Source organism: Salvelinus fontinalis, chromosome 20 (assembly GCF_029448725.1).
Source record: "Salvelinus fontinalis isolate EN_2023a chromosome 20, ASM2944872v1, whole genome shotgun sequence".
In the NCBI taxonomy this organism is placed as follows: Eukaryota; Metazoa; Chordata; class Actinopteri; order Salmoniformes; family Salmonidae; genus Salvelinus; species Salvelinus fontinalis.
The window spans coordinates 18,949,383-18,974,168 of NC_074684.1; the positions used below are offsets into that span (position 1 = coordinate 18,949,383).

General features: G+C 40.8%; 1 protein-coding gene across 5 annotated transcripts in view; it reads right to left on the reverse strand.

Moving 5' to 3' along the window:
- The window catches only part of LOC129817457 (adhesion G-protein coupled receptor G6-like), a 57,481-nt gene that overhangs the window by 22,489 nt on the left and 10,206 nt on the right, over positions 1 to 24,786 (reverse strand). For 2 of the 5 annotated variants that reach the window (XM_055872723.1, XM_055872727.1), the window contains exons 3-6: positions 15,985 to 16,335; positions 13,140 to 13,742; positions 11,902 to 11,949; positions 9,252 to 9,299 (exon numbers count right to left, since the gene is read on the reverse strand). In XM_055872723.1, the coding sequence (XP_055728698.1) occupies positions 9,252 to 9,299; positions 11,902 to 11,949; positions 13,140 to 13,742; positions 15,985 to 16,335 (1,050 nt within the window). Of the gene's footprint in view, positions 1 to 7,881; positions 7,951 to 9,251; positions 9,300 to 11,901; positions 11,950 to 13,139; positions 13,743 to 15,984; positions 16,336 to 24,786 lie in introns of all 5 variants that reach the window. The other 3 variants (XM_055872728.1, XM_055872725.1, XM_055872726.1) reach the window with 3 other exon arrangements.

Genomic DNA, 24,786 nt, shown 5'->3' on the forward strand with positions numbered 1-24,786 from the left:
TGGCTGAGGACACGATAGAGTGAGAGTGAGAGGCAAGCAGACAGGTGGAAGCAGGCCGAGAGAGAGAACAGTTTGCCAAAGGAAGCTGCTGCGTCTCACTACAAACAAGTCAAGGAGATGTGAAGTGTGTGTCTTACCCAGGGTAATGATGTTGGTGGACAAGACAGTAGAAGACAGGTTAGTCGAGGACGGTGGTGTAGTAGTGGCTTCAGACAATGTTAGCAAGAGTGACAGCACAACTAAGTCAGCAAGGAGAGCCTCTCAAGATTTCCTAAGTGTATGTTTTACCCAGCTGAGCGGAATCTGAGCAATGACAGAGGACATGATAGTAGAAGAAACCAAGAACAAAGTAAAAGCGTCAACTACTGAAGAAGTGGAAAATAGAAATAGTATGTGATTAGTCAAGTGTCTCATTTTAAAGTTGTGTATAGTAACTACTTCTGAAAACTTTATAAACACGTCCTAAAACCTTGTGACGGCTAGTCTACCTTGATTATATTAGTAATTGGTCATTTGGATGCCAAACATAGAAAAATAGAGGCCCCATGTCTTCAGATTACACTTTGAGATCTGTTTGCACAAAGTGCTTGAAAGTTACAGTGATAGAGGCAAGGTGTACTGAACAAAGGTATACAGTATACTTTTTTTTCCTGCAAAGCCTTAGAACAAACAGCCAGACAAGAAGCAGCAGATGTGTCTTACTCGGAGTAGTAGTGATGTTAGCTGGTGTGTTATTAGTAGTAGTGATGTTAGCTGGTGTGTTAGTAGTAGTAGTGATGTTAGCTGCTGTGTTAGTAGTAGTAGTGATGTTAGCTGCTGTGTTAGTAGTAGTAGTAGTGATGTTAGCTGCTGTGTTAGTAGTAGTAGTAGTGATGTTAGCTGCTGTGTTAGTAGTAGTAGTGATGTTAGCTGGTGTGTTAGTAGTAGTAGTGATGTTAGCTGGTGTGTTAGTAGTAGTAGTGATGTTAGCTGGTGTGTTAGTAGTAGTAGTAGTGATGTTAGCTGGTGTGTTAGTAGTAGTAGTGATGTTAGCTGGTGTGTTAGTAGTAGTAGTGATGTTAGCTGGTGTGTTAGTAGTAGTAGTGATGTTAGCTGGTGTGTTAGTAGTAGTAGTGATGTTAGCTGGTGTGTTAGTAGTAGTAGTGATGTTAGCTGCTGTGTTAGTAGTAGTAGTGATGTTAGCTGCTGTGTTAGTAGTAGTAGTGATGTTAGCTGGTGTGTTAGTAGTAGTAGTGATGTTAGCTGGTGTGTTAGTAGTAGTAGTGATGTTAGCTGGTGTGTTAGTAGCAGTAGTGATGTTAGCTGCTGTGTTAGTAGCAGTAGTGATGTTAGCTGCTGTGTTAGTTGCAGTAGTGATGTTAGCTGGTGTGTTAGTAGTAGTAGTGATGTTAGCTGCTGTGTTAGTAGTAGTAGTAGTGATGTTAGCTGGTGTGTTCGTAGTAGTAGTAGTGATGTTAGCTGGTGTGTTAGTAGTAGTAGTGATGTTAGCTGGTGTGTTAGTAGTAGTAGTAGTGATGTTAGCTGGTGTGTTCGTAGTAGTAGTAGTGATGTTAGCTGGTGTGTTAGTAGTAGTAGTAGTGATGTTAGCTGGTGTGTTAGTAGTAGTAGTGATGTTAGCTGGTGTGTTAGTAGTAGTAGTGATGTTAGCTGCTGTGTTAGTAGTAGTAGTGATGTTAGCTGCTGTGTTAGTAGTAGTAGTGATGTTAGCTGCTGTGTTAGTAGTAGTAGTGATGTTAGCTGCTGTGTTAGTAGTAGTAGTGATGTTAGCTGGTGTGTTAGTAGTAGTAGTGATGTTAGCTGGTGTGTTAGTAGTAGTAGTGATGTTAGCTGGTGTGTTAGTAGTAGTAGTAGTGATGTTAGCTGGTGTGTTAGTAGTAGTAGTGATGTTAGCTGGTGTGTTAGTAGTAGTAGTGATGTTAGCTGCTGTGTTAGTAGCAGTAGTGATGTTAGCTGCTGTGTTAGTAGCAGTAGTGATGTTAGCTGCTGTGTTAGTTGCAGTAGTGATGTTAGCTGCTGTGTTAGTAGTAGTAGTGATGTTAGCTGGTGTGTTAGTAGTAGTAGTGATGTTAGCTGCTGTGTTAGTAGTAGTAGTGATGTTAGCTGCTGTGTTAGTAGTAGTAGTGATGTTAGCTGCTGTGTTAGTAGTAGTAGTGATGTTAGCTGCTGTGTTAGTAGTAGTAGTGATGTTAGCTGCTGTGTTAGTAGTAGTAGTAGTGATGTTAGCTGCTGTGTTAGTAGTAGTAGTAGTGATGTTAGCTGGTGTGTTAGTAGTAGTAGTAGTGATGTTAGCTGGTGTGTTAGTAGTAGTAGTGATGTTAGCTGCTGTGTTAGTAGCAGTAGTGATGTTAGCTGCTGTGTTAGTAGCAGTAGTGATGTTAGCTGCTGTGTTAGTTGCAGTAGTGATGTTAGCTGCTGTGTTAGTTGCAGTAGTGATGTTAGCTGCTGTGTTAGTAGTAGTAGTGATGTTAGCTGCTGTGTTAGTAGTAGTAGTGATGTTAGCTGGTGTGTTAGTAGTAGTAGTAGTGATGTTAGCTGCTGTGTTAGTAGTAGTAGTGATGTTAGCTGCTGTGTTAGTAGTAGTAGTGATGTTAGCTGCTGTGTTAGTAGTAGTAGTGATGTTAGCTGCTGTGTTAGTAGTAGTAGTGATGTTAGCTGCTGTGTTAGTAGTAGTAGTGATGTTAGCTGGTGTGTTAGTAGTAGTAGTAGTGATGTTAGCTGCTGTGTTAGTAGTAGTAGTGATGTTAGCTGCTGTGTTAGTAGTAGTAGTGATGTTAGCTGGTGTGTTAGTAGTAGTAGTAGTGATGTTAGCTGGTGTGTTAGTAGTAGTAGTGATGTTAGCTGCTGTGTTAGTAGTAGTAGTGATGTTAGCTGCTGTGTTAGTAGTAGTAGTGATGTTAGCTGCTGTGTTAGTAGTAGTAGTGATGTTAGCTGCTGTGTTAGTAGTAGTAGTGATGTTAGCTGCTGTGTTAGTAGTAGTAGTGATGTTAGCTGCTGTGTTAGTAGTAGTAGTGATGTTAGCTGCTGTGTTAGTAGTAGTAGTGATGTTAGCTGCTGTGTTAGTAGTAGTAGTGATGTTAGCTGCTGTGTTAGTAGTAGTAGTGATGTTAGCTGCTGTGTTAGTAGTAGTAGTGATGTTAGCTGCTGTGTTAGTAGTAGTAGTGATGTTAGCTGCTGTGTTAGTAGTAGTAGTGATGTTAGCTGCTGTGTTAGTAGTAGTAGTGATGTTAGCTGCTGTGTTAGTAGTAGTAGTGATGTTAGCTGCTGTGTTAGTAGTAGTAGTGATGTTAGCTGCTGTGTTAGTAGTAGTAGTGATGTTAGCTGCTGTGTTAGTAGTAGTAGTGATGTTAGCTGCTGTGTTAGTAGTAGTAGTGATGTTAGCTGCTGTGTTAGTAGTAGTAGTGATGTTAGCTGCTGTGTTAGTAGTAGTAGTGATGTTAGCTGCTGTGTTAGTAGTAGTAGTGATGTTAGCTGCTGTGTTAGTAGTAGTAGTGATGTTAGCTGCTGTGTTAGTAGTAGTAGTGATGTTAGCTGCTGTGTTAGTAGTAGTAGTGATGTTAGCTGCTGTGTTAGTAGTAGTAGTGATGTTAGCTGCTGTGTTAGTAGTAGTAGTGATGTTAGCTGCTGTGTTAGTAGTAGTAGTGATGTTAGCTGCTGTGTTAGTAGTAGTAGTGATGTTAGCTGCTGTGTTAGTAGTAGTAGTGATGTTAGCTGCTGTGTTAGTAGTAGTAGTAGTGATGTTAGCTGCTGTGTTAGTAGTAGTAGTGATGTTAGCTGGTGTGTTAGTAGCAGTAGTGATGTTAGCTACTGTGTTAGTAGCAGTAGTGATGTTAGCTGCTGTGTTAGTAGTAGTAGTGATGTTAGCTGGTGTGTTAGTAGCAGTAGTGATGTTAGCTGCTGTGTTAGTAGTAGTAGTGATGTTAGCTGGTGTGTTAGTAGTAGTAGTGATGTTAGCTGGTGTGTTAGTAGTAGTAGTGATGTTAGCTGGTGTGTTAGTAGTAGTAGTGATGATAGCTGGTGTGTTAGTAGTAGTAGTAGTGATGATAGCTGGTGTGTTAGTAGTAGTAGAGTGATGTTAGCTAGTGTGTTAGTAGTAGTGGCGCAGTGGTCTAGGGCACTGCATCGCAGTGCTAGCTGTGCAGTGCTAGCTGTGCCACCAGAGTCTCTGGGTTCGCGCCCAGGCTGGGCTGGGTTCGCGCCCAGGCTCTGTCGCAGCCGGCCGCAACCGGGAGGTCCGTGGGGCGACGCACAATTGGCATAGCGTCGTCCGGGTTAGGGAGGGTTTGGCCGGTAGGGATATCCTTGTCTCAGTATATGAAATGTAAAAAAAAATGTAATAAAATGTATGCACTCTCCTGTAAGTCGCTCTGGATAAGAGCGTCTGCTAAATGACTAAAATGTAAATGTAGTAGTAGTGATGTTAGCTGGTGTGTTAGTAGTAGTAGTGATGTTAGCTGGTGTGTTAGTAGTAGTAGTGATGTTAGCTGGTGTGTTAGTAGTAGTAGTGATGTTAGCTGCTGTGTTAGTAGTAGTAGTGATGTTAGCTGGTGTGTTAGTAGTAGTAGTAGTGATGTTAGCTGGTGTGTTAGTAGTAGTAGTAGTGATGTTAGCTGGTGTGTTAGTAGTAGTAGTGATGTTAGCTGGTGTGTTAGTAGTAGTAGTGATGTTAGCTGGTGTGTTAGTAGTAGTAGTGATGTTAGCTGGTGTGTTAGTAGTAGTAGTGATGTTAGCTGCTGTGTTAGTAGTAGTAGTGATGTTAGCTGCTGTGTTAGTAGTAGTAGTGATGTTAGCTGGTGTGTTAGTAGTAGTAGTGATGTTAGCTGGTGTGTTAGTAGGAGTAGTGATGTTAGCTGCTGTGTTAGTAGTGATGTTAGCTGCTGTGTTAGTAGTAGTAAGGGATAATAGGGGAGGATTTGTCACTGTTAGTAAGAGTAAGGGATAGAAAATGAAATTCACAATTAAGAGACAAAAGGGAACAAAATAGACAGTTGATATTGAATTCTCCCCAATCAGTCTTTAGTCACTAACAGGCAAAAAGGGAAAGTAGGCTGTCTTACCATGCACTGTGTTGTTAGTGGTAGGTGAGTTAGTCGTAGCTGGGTTTGAAACAATAGTAGTAGCAGAAGCTGTCGGTGCTGGTAGAAAGAACACGGGTGGAAAATTGTCAAAAGAATTGTCAAAAAATAAAATGGAAGGCAATAACGCAAAACACACAATACAGGGCTACTATAGGTGTTTTCAAAATGTCAAGAACCACTTAGACAGTATTCACTGCTGAGTCCATTGTTAAAAGGAAGCTATATGGGAAAACATACTCCCACTGAGAAGCCATGACAATTGCTTTCCCAGCTTAATCCATGTGGAAAGTTCCAAGTTGGTCAAGGATAGCACTGCTTTCAAACCCATTTCCGACACATAAAGAAACCTGCCACAAGCCGAGTACAAAACAAAAAAAAACAAATAGACATCTTACCATTGGTTGTGCTGTAGAATAGAGTTGTGTTAGTAGCGGCTGCTGCAGATGGGATAACGGTTTGAGTAACTGGTGACAAGGACAGCAAATGTGAACTAAATTGTTTGAAAGAGTGAAATGAACACACACACACACACACAAACAATAAGCAATGCACTAGAGAGTATGCATGGGGTTATATGGGTCAACACGTGGCCATGCCATTTACAACATCACTGGCAAGATCTCTCAGCTTTACCTTTTTTCCTGAAAGTAAATGACAATGTAGTGACTGCCAAATGTCATGTGTTTGCTAAATGTTCTGAGAGGGAAATCAGACTAAACTACATAGACATATTATATGGATGTACCAAATTGAAGTGTTTATAAAGGCCTTATAAGTGACACATTCAGAAAAATGCAATTTGCACTATAACTATAATCAGATACAATTTGCATAAACCTCGATCAGTTCCATTGGGAGAGATACCTTACCAGTGGTTGTGCTGGGTAATGTTGGAACATTAGTTGTAGTTGCAGTAGTGGGTGGGGTAGTGGTCTGAACTGGTGACATTAACAGCACAAGACAGCAAAAGGAGGATATAATAACAAAGAGGTTAATGGTTGAGGCTCTCATCTCTTAGAGGGAAAATAATGTTGAGAAGTAAAGATGGCCTTACCAGTTGTTGAGCTGGTAGTTAGAGGCATGCTAGTAGTGGTGGCAGATGAAGTGCTAGCAGAGAGAACTGGTGATGGACAGCAGACAGTATGAGGTGAATAAAGGATGGTGAAGTATTGAGAGCTGAGGTTGAGATCATAGACGTAGATGGGTATGAGTTGGTCATTTTTTAACATTTTTATTTAACCTTTATTTAAAAAGGGTTCCAAAAGGGTTATTTGACTGTCCCCATAGGAGAACCATTTTTGGTTCCATGTAGAACCATCTGTGGAAAGGGTTCTACATGTAACCCAAAAGGGTTCTTCCTGGAACCAAAAAGGGTTATTCAAAGGGTTCTCCTATGGGGACAGCCGAAGAACCCTTTTAGGTTCAAAATAGCACCTTATCTTCCAAGAGTATAGAGTGAGTTAAATCAATGTTGTTCAACCTTCCAATTGACGTCATGTCTAAATATATCATGTCTAAATATATATAGTCAATATATAGCGGCTTCAAACTTAAAAGGGAAAACCCAGGACCGTGTTTTCGTTACTTCAAGGAAGGGTCAGATAAGAAAAAGATGGAGATGAAATGTCTCCTGCATCAAACCCATCAGGTAGGAAGTACAGCAGTAGAGGCTGGTGGGAGGAGCTATAGGAGGACAGGCTCATTGTAAAGGCAGCAATGGAATTTTTTGGAACGGAGTCAAACATGTGGTTTCCATATGTTTTATGTGTTTGATACCGTTCCATTTATTCCATTCCAGCCGTTACAATGAGCCTGCCCTCCTATAGCTCCTCCCACAAGCCTCCACTGAAGTACAGTATCAGACACATGGTGTTTACCTACTGCATGGCCTGCAACCCACCAAACTGCCAAATAACTCAAACACAGCTGTTCTTCATGTCTTCATCTTTCATGTTTAATAAGAGTCTTCCCTCATTACAGAATCCTACTTGCTAAAAGTATTGGCTGCCTTTCACAAATCTATTTATTTATTTATTTGGGCTGGGAAATTAACCAAGCATTTCATATGAGCCATTGACAGTTAATCAAATCATAAACTTCCTTCATCAACACATTTTCTTAGATTAGATAGAAGTTTATGTGAATGCACCTCCATTCCTCAAACAGCGGATTCAGTATTATGTGGGTTTAATAGATTGGAATTGGCTGTGTGGTATTTGAGAGGGAACCATGAGAGCAATCACAGAGTCTTTGGGATAAGACCTAAATCTCTCTAGTTTAATGGGCCACATGTAAATATCCCCTAAGTCAGTCAGTGGACATTTTACATATTGATTAAAACAGGGGTGATCCATTAGCTGCAAACTGCATTAAAGCTAGTCCTTAATTAAAACAATAACAAAGCCATCAACCTGCCTCTGTTTTGGTAAAAAGCTGAAAGATGGGCCTGGAGAAATGTAATCACTCTCATAGACAGAGGTATGAATGCAAGGACTGATTATCCATGGTATCAAGATTATAGTTTCAATCATGTTTTGGGGCTATACAGTGTTTACATTTACATTGTTTACAAACATTGGAGTAAAATAAGCTTACATTTTGGATTCTGATGGCGTACGATATTTGAGGCATTTCTAAGTTATTTTCTTCAAGAATCAATGGGTCTGTATCATTCATTTATACGTCCAAAAAAGTCCAAACTAAGGATTCTAGCTTTAAGTAGATCGTATTGGCTTACATAACAACAGATAGGCTGAAAATAACATGTGCTCTTTACAAACAATGTGAAGGAGGGATGGATGCTTACCGTGGGTTGTTGAATTAGTAGAAATCATGTTAGTGGTGATAATGGATGAGCTGGTAGGAGTTAATGTTGCTGGTTGCAGGGATGTATGGAGAAAGGTTACATATGCATTAATTGGATGTAAAGTGAGACAACACAAATGCACCATCCACCAGCCACAAAATATGACTGATGGCGCAATGAAGCATAGCATAAGGAATAGAAATACAAATATGCAGAGAAATCTTGTACAGTTGTGTAATGCAGTAGCTTTAGGAGCGATGATTAGCACGCCTATGAAAGACAGTTTTAATATTTACTCAGTAAACATACGGTTTCTACCAGGGTAGGATCAACAGGTTTAGAGTTGAAAGTTATTTCTTCTGTAAAACATACACAAAGTCAGGGGTCCCCAATTACATTCAGTCGTAGGGCGATTTTTCCTTGAGCAGATGATCGGGGAGTTGGAACATAGTTATAAATCATTTGTACACTGCAAATTGACCGCAAGAATCTCAATCAGATTTAGTATTTGAGAAAAACAGAATCATATCAAACCTTGATTACATTGGGATACGATCGCATATGTCTCTATTTATGCATGTGAATTCTTGGACACATTTCCTAAATTAAAATCATGTTGAGCTCATTTCCTGGTGATTTTACAGTCTTTTATGTCCAAATATTTCCATTTTTTTTCCTTCAGAAAACTTGGCCGGCCGAATAATAAAATCACCCGCAGCCTATAGTGAATCCCTGCATTAAGCCATCACAAGGCACAGAGGCCATTCTTTGATGGGCTTCATCCTAGTCTCATTTATTTTCATCCAATCAACTTGTTGAATCTCCAGCACAGTGCTACAGGTGTTTCTTATAAGCAAAGTATATAAGAGTTGACTTTTGAATAAATGCACCATAGACAGAGCTTAATAGATTTGCTCACAGCATGAGAACTGACATTTTGGAAAGTGTCGCTTGTAAGTCAACATCTAGCTGTGGCTGATGTCTATGGGAAGGAGAGGCCATATTAGCCCTGCATCATCTTATCCAAAACATGGGGTCAAACTGGACAGGAACACTCATTTTAATGTGATTCCACAGGGATGCAGGGATGTATCCAAAGTGACATAGAATGCAAAGTGACATAGAAAGAGTGAAGTACTGTGTGCCTATTAAAATGCTGGCAGGATGTAAATATGTAAGAAAAACAAGATGAATAAAACATAACAGGGAGCTTACACACAAACATGTGGAAGAAGGGTCAAATGGTATGTCTGTAAGTATGTTAATCAATATTCAATCACATTTAATAATTGATTATTGTGTGATGCTTGATAATCATTGTACTGTCTGTTGTAAATGATTGATATGTGTAACAGTCGTTGGTTTCCTACCTGGGCAGTCCAGTCCAGGAGAGGAACAGCTGGTGGGTACAGAGGTACCTTCAAAGTAGATTGGAAATAAACATGTTAATCACCTTAATCAACAATATTTCCCATGGTGAGTGATTAAAAAGAACACAAACAAGTTTATGCATTATTATGTTAATTTCAGTACAGTCCCACACATTATAAATTCATCAAACATTTATATTTGGCATGACTTCGGGCTGGGTATTAAGCACCGCCATTGTAAAAAGATTGACAGTTTCCCAGCAGCCGCTCAGCTCAGCTAGCTACATGCTCTCAGGCGGGTATGGGACCCAGAAATGTCAATAAATAATCAGAATGATCTGCCATATAAATGTTGGAATTTCATAAGCCTAATTACTTATCATCTTGTTGAAAAGGGCGAGGAGTTTGATATTTTCCTCACTGTTCTGTAGCTGTGCCCAGTCCAACTGCCAATACTTCCTCTCTTGTATAAAATATGCAGCACTTTGTGATACAGGGATGCTGCTGCTTTGTTTTGCACCGCTCACATATCTTCTAATGATGTTAAACAGAAGAGCGATCAGAGGAGAACACAGCGAGACAGACCCACCTGGACTTGATGGACATGGCTAATCAATATGATAATCGCTGGCAATGAAAAGTAATGACATGTCAGAGGAGAGAGAGGCCATGTTTAATATCAGTTAGTGGATGTGAGTTGTCATTACTGACACTGTCCTATGGTCCACTGACCCGTCGTTCTGGTGGCTGGTGGATTCCAATAATCAGTCTTCAACAATTACCTCATGCACTGCTGAGTCCACATAGATATGAAACTTCAGAAACGACTATCTTGTCACTCCCAGGCCAGTACCCATCATTCCCACTCAAAAAGCCTTGTGCCTTAGGTGATGTGGATGAATGGCTAGTGCTATTCCATATATCTAGACTAGTAGACCAACAAGAGTAAACAACCCCATCGTGCCTGGGCCAGGACTGTGAGGACGCAGTGAATAGTGGATCTCTGACAGAGTTTAGCCATGCAAACATTCACTCCTCCACTGACCTTACAGAGAGATGAAAGAAGCCCAAAGAGCTTCACTGGGGCCAGTCCTCTTCACAAGCCTGATAATTAGCCCAGAACTAGTTTACACCAGACAGACTATAGCTACAGCCTCACGTACCACACACTGTTGGCCAACCAGACTACCAACCAGACAACCAATCAGACTACCAATCAGACTACCAACCAGACTACCAACCAGACTACCAATCAGACTAGCAACCAGACTACCAATCAGACTAGCAACCAGACTACCAATCAGACTACCTACCAGACTACCAACCAGACTACCTACCAGACTACCAACCAGACTACCTACCAGACTACCTACCAGACTACCTTCCCTACCAGACTACCAACCAGATTACCTACCAGGCTACCTACCAGACTACCAATCAGATTACCTACCAGACTACCAATCAGATTACCAAATAGACTACCAATCAGACTACCAAATAGACTACCAACCAGACTACCAATCAGACTACGAATCAGACTACCTACCAGACTACCTACCAGACTACCTACCAGACTACCTACCAGACTACCTACCAGACTACCTACCAGACTACCTACCAGACTACCTTCCCTACCAGACTACCTTCCCTACCAGACTACCTACCAATCAGATTACCTACCAGACTACCAATCAGATTACCTACCAGGCTACCTACCAGACTACCAAGCAGATTACCTACCAGACTACCAATCAGACTACCAACCAGACTACCAAATAGACTACCAACCAGACTACCAACCAGACTACCAACCAGACTACCAACCAGACTACCAACCAGACTACCTACCAGACTACCTACCAAACTACCTACCAGACTACCTTCCCTACCAGACTACCTACCAATCAGATTACCTACCAGACTAGCAATCAGATTACCTACCAGGCTACCTACCAGACTACCAACCAGACTACATACCAGACTACCTACCAGACTACCAATCAGATTACCAAATAGACTACTAATCAGACTACCTACCAGACTACCAATCAGATTACCTACCAGACTACCTAAGGTTTGGCCCCCTCAGCCTCCTGACAACATCATTGGCTCGGCTGTGGATCAGTGTACATGGGGTTTGGTTGTTACATCTTAGTTCCTAAGAAGTCACTGTCTGCTCTGTAAGCAGGGGGTCTTTAAAGTGCTTCCTGCATTAGCAGCCCTGGACAGACGAGGCTGGCAGATACATTGCTGTTATTCAAAGCAGGGACAGACTCGCGTCATGCAGAGTCTCATTTTGTCACGACACAAAGTCTGGGAGCAGAAAAATAACTTAGAACTTTACCTGGTTGATCTTGAGTTGAGACTTTCAATGTATGACGCAAGACTAACAATCATCTATCTGTGTACAGATTTGGCATATTGACTGTAGATGACTCTAACTGGGACCTGATTTATCATTGACATGTTACGTCCAGAGTCTAGGTAGAAAGTTCCTCCATAATATAACTAACGCAACCCTCTGTTTCCTGGAACCATTAGTTTAAACGTTATATTAGTTAACACCGTATTTCACATGCATCTCCCCTGGCACTAAGCACTCAAGCAAGCAACTTTCACAAAGCAATCAAGTTGTTAGCAGCACACTCACCACTAGATGGAACAGCTGTTGTTAAGTGTATGCAATGTGGGAAACAGACTGTAAACAGAAGACTTGACATGAGTAGGTATCACAACAGTCGGCCATGGGCATTTAACTAGCAGCAGCTGCATCAGCCAGTGACATGGATACAAACTCCTGTGGGCAAAGCAAAGCATTTGTTGTCTTGACAAACATATGTACTTATTAATAAGTGAATTAACATTTAAAAATCTAGTGGACCACAATGCAACATGGAGGTGTGTTTATGTAAAGACAAACAAGGACACAAGGACATTTTGAATATACACCAGAGATGATATACTTCTGAACAGCAGTATATTGCCTACCCTACTCCTCTTCTAAATAGTGTACAGTATAGTAGAGCTAGATTCTATCTGTTTTAACATCTGGTATGTATGATTCTGAACTGGAGCAGCAGCAGAGATCTTAACTCAAACTGTGGTGTGGTGGGTTGTGAATGTAGAAACATTGCTCGGAGTACAAAAGAGAGAGTTGGTTGTTCCAGATCATCCACACCCATGAGCAGTTTCAAGACTAACACAAGAGTTAGGGGAATGTTCAGAGAGACAGACATCTTTCTCTGTGCACCTCTGTGAAAGGGGGAGCTTAGCGTTGGGAAGGGAACTCCTACAATTTGATCTTACAAACTCTCTTTCACAGACTATCAGGCCCAAGCTGTAGCCGAGCAGATAGTGTTTTTCGGGAATGGGGCTAAGTAAAAAGAGTTTCCTCAGCCATGGGGCCTGTGTGTGTGTTCTGTGAGACTCATAACGGGTAGGAGAAATGCATGATTCTGCACTTCGTACTTTTCACAGCTAAACCACACACAGCACCATTTTCTAGAGGGCACCGGGCGATCGACAGACATTTCCCGACACCCCTGGCTCCTTCGGTGTGGCTACGCTCCTATCGCCACAAACAGATTCCTAATACTTTCAAAGGTAGAGGCATGGAGCAAATCTTTGTCCTGCTGCTGCTGCTTTCATCTTCCTTAGCAGTTTGGATAACACTGGACTGTTTGAGTTACTTAGGATTTAGATGCCATTTTAGGCTCTCTCATAACTAGTATATCACTTGGAATAATATTGCACAAACTGTTACTAATGAACCAGGAAATTGTCCCGATAACAATATATAGACTTCTGTCAGTCAAACACTTTTGAAGTTCTGCTGACTGGAAATCAGTCATCATAAATAGAACATACCAGTGTGCAAAGGATACTCACTGCAGCTCAGTGTTCTGTCCGTCTGTGCCAGCAAAGAGGGGATGTCCCAGAAGCTGTTGTCCCAGTCAATGACGTTACCGACGGCGTCACAGGTAAGGTTGGCCAACTGTGTCATGCTCATGGCATTATCCCACAGGCGGAAGTTATAGATGGTCCCATCGAAGCTATTCTTGCCCCCCAGCCTGAAGAGGCCCCCGGCCCCCACCAAGCGCCCATTTGTGTTAGAGCAGGTCTTGGTCAGGGAGTTTCTGTTGTAGTAAAGGGTCACCTTGCCTGTGGTGGAGGCCCATGTGAGACAGAATGGCTTCATGGTGGAGGTGAAGTCCGAGGGATTGAGGATAGAGTCTACCAGACATGTCTCGTTACTCATGACCAGTGCCATTCCATCCTGGTTCATTCCGAAACTTAGGGCTTCATCACCACTGCTGTCCTCTACCCGGGTGTAAGAGAAGATGGTTTCCTTGTTCTTTTGGTTGGAGCGGGCTACCTCAAAGCACACGGTGAACTGCTGAAGGGTCGGTATGGTCACTGAATTGGAGACCTTGACCACCTTGCCATTGCCGTTCGGCAACATGACCTTCTGGTCCCTCAGCGGCACGGCAACTACAGCACACAAGTAGAAAGAAGAGCATTAGAGAACAAAGTGTTTTCACCTCCAGGCCTAATTAAACTGCTGAATCAACTGATCACAATCATTCTTCCTGCGGGGCAGAGCTGCCTCCAATACAAGAGTAAAAAAAGGAAACCTGCCTCATCAAGTCATCAACTAATCATTAAGCCTTTGATCAGTTGAATCGGTTGTGTTAGTGCTGGGCTGGAACAAAAAGCAGCACTGTGGGTCTCCTGGATTGAAGTTGAGAACCACTGCATTAGATGACTGTCAGATGTTCAGTAGAACCAGGGGCTCTAAAAGAAAACTGTACAGAACATCTTGTCTGAATAACGACACAACTAATAATCCATATGTCTAGGTAAACTCACCATTTACCTGACTAATGCCGGCCATTACTGCTATTCAGTCATACTCTGACTTTTGAATGCTTAAAGGCTAATTCATTGACTGATGAGTGTGGGAGAATAAAAGTTAATGTGAGGCACTGTATAAATTACTACATCTAAATGATAGGCCAGCCGATTGAATAATCTTCATGTGTCACTCTCCTGCTGTCTGTGGTTATTCACTTTTTTTCATTTAATGAGGCACCATCTCCACATCATCGTTATATGACTGCAGAGTGTTCCACAGCCCAGAGGATGAACAGTGTCAGTTAGGCAGGTGACATCTCAGGCCTTCCTCTTATCACTAAGATTAAATGTCAACTATCACTCCACATTCCCCATTCCCACCAATAAATGAGGTTTTTAAGGAAGAAAAAAGTTTTTTCTGTTCCTTTTTAAATGTACTGTACGCTCATTCCATACTTTCTGACACGTTTCATTTTAATGAAGCTCTGGTTTGTTGCTGTTGGCCATCCACACTGCCAGAGTGACAGCCAATTTGGAATGGAAAAACGCAGCTTTGAATGTGGTATCAGGATTTGACACAGTTGAGAGGCCCTTTTGATATATCCTGCAGGGCTCTGTTTGTGTTGTTGATCTTCGATCTGCTTTGCAAGCCGTACGGAAAGGCCAGGGCTTACTGTGACACCGTCATATGATTCCAGGGCTCCAGGCAGGACGTTGGACTGCCACCAGATTGAAAGCCAAGTTCAATAGGTTGCCTGCCGGTTGGGATATCACATTGAGTTTAAACCCAATAGGAGCTTAGACCACAAGACTAATGTGATGCACTGTATGAATTATTCAATTTAAATGATAGACGCTGACAACTCTAGCTCATCTGACAGCCATATGTTAAATTGATACCCAATGCTTGTGGATGGCAAAGGAGCCAACCAGAACCAAGCACTGTGGAAACCTCCCAAAGCAGGTTTTCCTTGGCCTCCCTGGTGTTTCACAGCAACAGAAAGATTGCTTGCTTATTGCAAAGCATACCATGTTCCAACTTGACTGTCTGAAACTTTTTGTCCTGTGGTCTCTCACAGTAAAATTGGTCTCCAGAATTTTGTGAAAATGTTATTAAATAATGTGAAAGCATTGAACAGCTACGGCACCAGTCCCTGACACTTGATTCGCACTTGGACTCGATGTAAATCGGAGGTTCTGTTCAAGCTGGGAGTGATTTTGATGGATTAGTGCTCTTTAAAAGGTTACTGGGGGGGGGAGCTATGTGTGAATACATTTACTGTAACTCTTTGATGTGCAGGGTTTACATGTGGTGCCTAGATAAAGGCTGGGACTAGGATTATATAAACTGAACATACACCATTTATAGGCTATACACTATAAAACAATCAATGTTATTAGAAATCATAGGTTTCTCTGACTATTATATTGAGAATACAACATTTGAGTTATTAGCGCTTTTGGTATTCGAGAAAAAGGAACTGAGTATGTTAAAGGTCGAAGCACTGCCGTGTGTCAGAAACAAGAAAAAAAAAGGTTTACTTTTTTAAGCATAATGGATGGAAGACATGTTTGTCCTAAGCCATGTTGTTGCTGATTGGTTAGTATAATGGCGAGTATGTTTGATGCTTGTGTAATGTGAAATTCCTCTAAAATGACGTGAGGAATTACTTATAAATACCTGAAGCTTACTGTCATAGAGCATGGCTAAACACTAACATCTAAACTACCACGTTCAAAATAGAAAATAAAATGTCATGTAAAAACATTCCAACTATAAACACAAGAAGAATCATAATAACAATAATAACCATAATTAACATAAAAATCATAATCATTCAAATATACCGGTAAAAATGTGCCCGCTTTAAAAACATACCTTGCCTGTAACTGACATTGAATCCGTTCTTTTGGACGCTAGAGTCTGAGTTAAATGACATCTCCATCACATTGCTGGTGGAGTTTAGCGTCAGTCCGTTGGCTGTTAAGCCACAAAATTTCACATCTTGGTTTCCGGTGTTGACAATGACGCGGTCATAGATGCACCCCACGGCCTCCTCGAGATCAAAGTTGAAGAAGGTTATTTGCACAATGAATCCAGCCGGGGCCTGCAGAGTCCACTTGCAGGCCTGACTTTTGGGGTACACTTGGGGGTAGCAGGGGGAGGTAAAGGTACCCTGGGAGTCCGTGAGCACCACAACGCAGTTGGAGTTACTACAGCCCAACACTGCTGAAGCAAAACATGGACATGTTGTCACTACTATACCCCAGCACCAGGGAGTACAGGAAGACACCAGGAGACACCAGGGGACACCAGGACAGGACAGGACAGGCAGTGGAGGAGGAGTCAGGTCAGTAGTGCAACAGTGCAAGGCCAATGTCAGAGGTCAGAGAGACTGTGTTAGTGGACCAATAGAGTCAGACAACAGGGACCCTCTCAAGTTTAGATTTACATGAGATTTAGATTAGTAGTAGCAAAGAGTCAAGAGTCAGTCAGTGAAAAAAGGCCCTAATACTATTTATGCAGTTGAAAAATATATGTTGAGATAATAAATACCATAGCTATGATTTAAAGGTCACCTAAAGACTATGCACAGGTAAAACATTAATGGGCTGGAAAAAAACCTTCACTCAGAAAACAATGACTTATGTTCATCCAGGTCAGGCTAATGTGTGAGCCAAAACCACAGCAAACATTGGCAGAAACATTTGAGCAAAATACCACTGCAAAGCAACGCAAATTTGTCAAGTGCCATTCTTGATCGGTATTCAACACAAGTTACAAGACCGTCTATTTTATTTAGCATGAATAAAAATGAAATGTGAATAGTAATGAGAGCGGTCTGCAGACATCTAAACATAGGCTCAAGTCAAACAAGTACTGTACGTAGCTAGTACAGTCAGAAGACACTCAAAGTCGGCATAATGATGGGATCCCTTTCAGAATTGTTCAAAGTCATCTAACACGGTTATGTAATACAGTCTTCTAGAACTGTAATAAGACAGAATTAAATACAGCAATCTCAATATGGCAAGTAATCGTGCTTGTCTCTTCTCCGTTAGCTTATTAATCCAACTTTTTAACTTGATTGTGAGCAACAGTCTAATTTCTGTAAGTCTTTCTCTATGAAATTTCAGGAACATTTATATTACAATTCAAAAGCCAAACCCTGGATAACACCCATACAATGGAAATCAGCAGTTGTTATGTTGGGTGTTTTCGTTTACTTGCCTAACTCTCTGATCCTGGATCCTGATGGCTTACAGGCAGGAGCCATGTTACCTTTGGGGTGTGATTTCTCTACAAACTGAATTAAAGCAGGTATTAGGAAACCTGGAAGGCAACAATCCAGAGAATTCTACCCTTGGAGAGGGTCGAGGGAACAGTAAGAGCAAATTATCCACTGGCAAAAAAGACTACCAAAACCACACGTTTCTGTTTATTGCCTGATTCCAGTCCAGAGTTGTCGTTGCTTCAGAAAAATGACTCATTAGAAGTGTTATGTACCCCACAATGGATGGCTGATGCAGGGTCAGATTACAGCCTGGTCCTACTATGGCACTGTTATACCTGCCAACATGTGCCCTCTTCTCAGCCGAGATTGTCAAGAGGGTCCTAAAAACTAAATCCACTGACTCAGGCCGACCAAATTACAGCTTTAAGTGGCTGTTCCTTTTCCTGGTCCAAAAACACCTATTAACGTGCATTCGGAAAGTATTCAGACCCCTTGACTTTTTCCACACTTTTGTTACGTTACAGCCTTATTCTAAAATGAATTAAATAGTTTTTTCCCCCTCATCAATCTACACACAATGCCCCATAATGACAAAGCAAAAACTGTATTTTTCATTTTTTTGCAAAAAAATAAAAAATAAAACTAAAATATCACATTTACATAAGTATTCAGACCCTTTAATCAGGACTTTGTTGAAGCACCTTCGGCAGCAATTACAGCCTCGAGTCTTCTTGGGTATGACGCTACAAGCTTGGCTCACCTGCATTTGGGGAGTTTCTCCCATTCTTCTCTGCAGATCCTCTCAAGCTCTGTCAGTTTGATGGGGAGCGTTGCTGCACAGCTATTTTCAGGTCTCTCCAGAAATGTTAGATCGGGTTCAACTCCGAGCTCTGGCTGGGCCACTCAAGGACATTCAAAGACTTGTCCCGAAGCCACTCTTGCATTGTCTTGGCTGTGTGCTTAAGGTCTTTGTCCTGTTGGAAGGTGAACCTAGACATGACTAGTCTCCCAGTCCCTGCCACTGAAAAACATCCCCACAGCATGATGCTGCCACCAGCATGCTTCACCGTAGGGATGTATTGGCCAGGTGATGAGCGGTACCTTTTTTCCTCCAGACGTGGCGCTTGGCATTTAGGCCAAAGAGTTCAATCTTGGTTTCATTAGACCAGAGAATCTTGTTTCTCATGGTCTGAGAGTTCTTTAGGTGCCTTTTGGCAAACTCCAAGCGGGCTGTCATGAGCCTTTTACTGAGGAGTGGCTACCATCTGGCCACTCTACCATAAAGGTCTGATTGGTGGAGTGCTGCAGAGATGGGAGAACCTTTCAGAAAGACAACCATCTCCACAGAGGAACTCTGGAGCTCTGTCAGAGTGACTATCGGGTTCTTGGTCACCTCCCTGACCAAGGCCCTTCTCCCCCGAATGCTCAGTTTGGCCGGGTGGCCAGCTCTAGGAAGAGTCTTGGTGGTTCCAAACTTCTTCCACTGTGTTCTTGGGGACCTTCAATGCTGCAGAAATGTTTTGTTACCCTTCCCCAGATGTGCCTCGACACAATCCTGTCTCTGAGCTCTACGGACTATTTCTTCGACCTCATGGCTTCGACCCCCACTGTCAACTGTGGGCCTTATATAGACAGGTATGTGCCTTTATATTAGACAAATCATGTCCAATCAATTGAATTTACCCCAGTTGGACTCCAAAGAAGTTGTAGAAACATCTCAAGGATGATCAATGGAAACAGGATGCACCTGAGCTCAATTTCAAGTCTCATTAGCAAAGGGTCTGAATACTTATGTAAATAAGGCCTTTCTGTTTTTAATCTTTTTATACATTTGGAAACATTTCTAAAAACCTGTTTTCGCTTTGTCATTATGGGTTATTGTATGTTGATAGATGAGGAAATAAATACATTTAATCAATTTTAGAATAAGGCTGTACTGTAACAAAATGCGGAAAAAGTGAATGGGTCTGAATACTTTCAGAATGCACTGTATGTGAGGCCCAGTCAAAGAAAAAACTATTACTGCCAGCAACATGAGTCTCAAGCATTATCATACATATTCAGGGCTCTAAAGTGCGACCAATTTGGTAGCATATGCAATTAAATATTTTGCTGTGCGACCAGGAGTTTTCAGATAATTATTGTTGTAATGATAAGGTTCGCTGTACATTTGTTTCCTTGTGCCCTAAAGAAAAAAAGAGTGCAGATTCAATAGCTTCAAGATTGCACCATTATAACAACGAAAATGGTTTGCTTCTAGCCCAACCAGGTCAACCGATCTGACCAATATTACCGGCGCAACATTTTTATATTCCTATAGCGGATAGCCAGGACTGCATTTTACTTTCAAAAACCATGTCATGGGCCGTTCTAAAACTACTCACACGTCGTTAACCATTTGTTTACACCTTGTTCTGTCATGTTACCTCATTGGCTAGTAAGCTAACAACCTGGTAACTTTACAAGTATATCCAAACATTTGGGGGAACAGAAAGAAAGGAAAAGCGATATCTTCTTCAGGAGATCAATGATCATAGCAATGTATGAATGACTGATCTGTTGCATGTCCTCATCACAAACTTGAACGTTTATAAAGAGACAGTGTACAATTTAAAGGTCAACTATCCAAACATCCAGTGGGGGAAAGTACTTAAGTAAAAAATACCTTAAGTACTACGTAAGCAGTTTTTTGGGGGTATCTGTACTTCACTATTTATATATATTTTTACAACTTTTACTTTTACTTCACTACATTCCTAAAGACAATTATGTACTTTTTACTCTATACATTTTCCCTAACACCCAAAAGTACTTGTTATATTTTCAATGCTTAGCAGGACAGGAAAACGGTCCAATTCACACACTTAACAAGAGAACATCCCTGGTCATCCCTACTGTGTCTGATCTGGTGGACTCACTAAATACACATGCTTCGTTTGTAAATGATGTCTGAGTGTGCCCCTGGCTATCGGTAAATGTGCTTAAAATAAGGAATTTGAAATGATTTATACTTTTACTTTTACTTGTTATACTTTAGTATATTTAAAACCAAATACTTTTAGACTTCTATTTAAGTAGTATTTTACTGGGTGACTTTCACTTTTACTTGAGTCATTTTGTATTAAGATATCTTTACTTTTACTAGAGTATGATAATTGGGTAATTTTTCCACCACTGCACACATCCCACCAGCACTGTCTTCTATTCAGGCTGCACTCAATCACATGCCACATCACCTGTCATGTAAATATGAAGCTAACTGCACACATTATCCACTTGTCTTTTTAAAAATCCATCAAAAAGTAACAGCCACACTTCTATTCAAAATAAACATAGATTGATACAGTTATAGTACTCCAGGTGAAAGCTATTATACTCTTATTGATGTAAGGGATTACCAAACAGTCCAATTAATGGCCTAGACATAATTGACTGAGGCACACTGAAACCAGTGCACAGCACCAGAGTGTCTGAGTGGAGGATGAAACGCAGAGTGAGCGACAGCCCCTCTCAGTTGCCTCTAGGATTTATCAGGGCCATAGCCCAGTCCCATAAAAGACAGAGAACATTTCTACACCCCAGGTCAACAAGTGGTCAAATATAAGGTATGTGGTGTAAAAGAGTGACTGGGTATCTTCTTTTAACCAGTCAGAATCATTAGTGATTTACCATCTATGTGCAAACAGAGAAATACGAGGGAGGACGTTGGGTGTTGTGATGTGATACAGATGTAGAATCTTAATCTGAGCCAGTCTCCTACAGTAGGAAAATAATCCTGTAACAAGAGGAAATTTGAATTATTATGTGGATTATAATTAATGGACATTTTTGTAACAGTTGATACATTTTTCATAAGTGAAAATCAAGTTTGAAATTTCTAAGTGGAAATTACAAACTTTAGAAGCCTTTTTAAATCTCAAATACACTACACGTTTTAAATGTCCTGCGTTGCAGAAAAGTTATCCTGCCACAGGGTGATCAAATTAAGATCCTACATATGTATGGTTTTACAATGAGAAAAACGGAGACAAAAGGAACGGTGAGAGGCTCTGAGCAAACACTGGTGAGGAAGTAACTCAAATGCAAATGATGACCATGATAACCATTGATAGGAGACATGTCAAAAGGGAATTAAGGCTACAATGGTGCGCACTTGTGAGCTCAGGAGTTGTGAGCCCACAAGCATTTAATCCAACAATTATCAATGATGTATACTAGCAAATTTACTCTCAGAATGTAGGCGTTGGTATTCACTGTGGTTCCAATTGCACAAAGCAACTGGACTTGTCAGTATCTAAATACGTTTTAAATAGTTTGTATGCATACATTTCTATGTAATAGGAGCCCGGCCAATGAGAATGATCCCACTTTAATAATACATTTGACATGCAGTATTAGTTTGATTTCTTTCCGCATGTCATGCTAGCACTTGAATAAGATTAAAATAAGACTGAATTAGAAAAGCAATGTGTGTAAACATCAAAATACTGATTTTGGACGGTCTTGGAATGAGCACTACTGCAAAGAATAAAGGTCATTTGTTTTATTACCCTTTGTTCCTATGTTGACTACTTAGCACATTGGAAAGTCTGAATGTTTCCTGAATCTGTGACCAGTAAGGAGTTCTAACAGAGTGGTTTTACATAAAATATGTTACCTTGATCCACTCTGAACATGTTTTTTCCCCTTTTTCCATGTTATGAGAATAGACCCTGAACATGAATTATAAGGAATTAACAGAGCTAATGCAAAACAGACACTCCATGTTATTAAATCATGGTTTTGAAAATGTGAACACATGTTGGAGAGTGTGACTGGATGTCCAGATAGTCAGTCCATCGCCGTTTCACTTCCACAACATTGAGATACATTAGACAACAACAAGGGTGATGCCTCAGCATTTGCATACCAACAGAACTGTGGTTGTGCTGCTGTGGTTACCATTTAGTGGAGTCAACAAGAATCCCTCCCAACAAAATGGTGGCAATTTCATATAATATTTGGCAGGGTCCAGAGAAAAAACAACAGCATGAACAAACTCCCTTCATGGTCAGGATTTAAATAAACAAGTAATTGGATCAACGTTTGACAACTGGACTGGGTCTGTTTTGCAAAGGAGAGTGAAATCACTATTGGATGGAATCATGCTACTGGAATACCCTGCTGTTTTACAGACGTGTGTGTGTGTGATGCTGCCAGCCACTGGTGTGGTGTGTGTGTGGTGCGCAAGAGGAAAAACAACATGCCAAATGATGTTTACTCAGTTTGTATGTCCCTGTTCACATCCCTCTGAGACGCACTAAGCCCTGACCGCTGCCATGGGCCTGACCAGCCCCCTGTGTACTGAACCACCCTGCACTCACATGGTGCAGAGGACACACACACACACACACCAATGGGTTTATATACTTTACAGTGAGCTCCAAAAGCATTTGGACAGTAATTTGTAATTTGGACTTTTGTTGTTTTGGCTCTGTACTCCAGCACTTTGAAATGATACAATGACTGAGGTTAAAGTGCAGACTGACAGCTTTCATTTGGGGGTATTTTCATCCATATCTGGTGAACCATTTAGAAATGACAGCACTTTTTGTACACCCCCATTAGGGAACCAAAAGTACTGGGACAAATTCATTTATATGATATTAAAATAGTCAAAAGTTTAGAATTTGGTACCACATTCCTAGCATGTAATGACTACATCAAGCTTGTAACCAACGTTCCCTCAACTTTTTGGGGGGCACTGAGCAAATTTTACATCTTGTGAGTGGAAACTTGAACGTTGTGAGAATTTTGTACAACTTCCAGCACGTGTTTACAGTTAACACTGAGGCTGTACCCTTACAGTTTTAGACAGCAGCCAATAGGCTATTAAGGCTATAGCATAATGTAGGCCTCCCAACAAAACCAATGGCGCAAATCCCAACATTTTCACATGGAAATAGGTTTTGATTTTTAAGATATAGCCTACATTAGCCTATATGTCGTGTTCAATGAAGGCCTACATTGAATGAGACTTTTGAAAATGTTTTTACATGATAAAGGGCTAGACATTAATTAATGATTTTTTATGTGGTCTGTAATACCATGGGCCAAATAGGTGACTGTAAATTGCATTGTGTTGTATGATGCAAGAAACCACTTTGCAAAATACAATTAATTATTATTACCATACAGAGAATCAGCGGTGTAAAGTACTTAAAAATACTTGAAAGTACTACTTAAGTAGTTTTTTTGAGTATCTGTACTTTACTATTTATATTTTTGACAACTTTTACTTCACTACATTCCTAAAGAAAATAGTGTACTTTTTTCCTGACGCCCAAAAGTAGTCATTACATTTTGAATGCTTAGCGGGAAAGGAAAATGGTCTAATTCACACACTTATCAAGAGAACATCGCTGGTCATCTCTACTGCCTCTGATCTGTTGGAACATACCCCTGGCTATCCGTATATTAAATAAAAACAAGAAAATGGTGCCGTCTGGTTAGCTTAATATAAGAAATTAGAAATGACTTATACATTTACTTGTACTTTTGATACTTAAGTATATTTTAGAAATTACATTTACTTTTGATACTTAACTACATTTAAAACCAAATACTTAAAAACTTTTACTCAAATAGGTTTTGACTGGATGACTTTCACTTTTACTTGAGTCATTTTCTATTAAGGTATCTTTACTTTTACTCAAGTATGACAATTGGGTACTTTTCCACCATTGCAGAGAATTTGACAATGTAGGCCACCCTCTCTGCCTATTGGATTATTTGCATATTCAAGCCTGTCTCAAAATACAACACTGCTTCTTTAATTATGATATGTGCTTTTTAACTGATTGGGTTTTCAAAGACAGCTTGAAATGTAGCATACACGATTTGTGCTCTTGTAGGAAGCACTCCCCATTGCTGACATCTACGTATCAATAACTGGGCTAATAACTCGCTAACTAGCAAAGAATATCAAGAAATGAGTACAAGCGTGGCTCTGCGCTCTGATCTGACCGCTCGTGGGCTACCCCCACAAATAGAATTCTACTCCGTTGCGCTCTGGCTCTACCTACAACAAAACCACAGACTGAATATTGCAAAGCTTGATTTGTTTTTGGTTTGTTGCATTGAAATGGGGCTGATATAATGTTGATTCAATCACAGAAAAAACGATGATCTATATAGTGAAAACTAATGGGGCGAACTCGGTGAAGTTCAATCTCTAGCGTCTCTGCCCAGCCTGTGGTATTTCTTCTGCGCAACAGTCTAGGAGGAGCACGCGCACATTTTAGCAGTTATGAGGGAACACTGTTTATGACTACAAACTTGTTGGATGCATTTTCTGTTTGTTTTGGTTGTGTTTCAGATTATTTTGTGTTTCAGATTATTTTCTGCCCAATAGAAAATAATGGTAAAAAATGAATGGTGTCATTTTAGAGTCACTTTTATTGTAA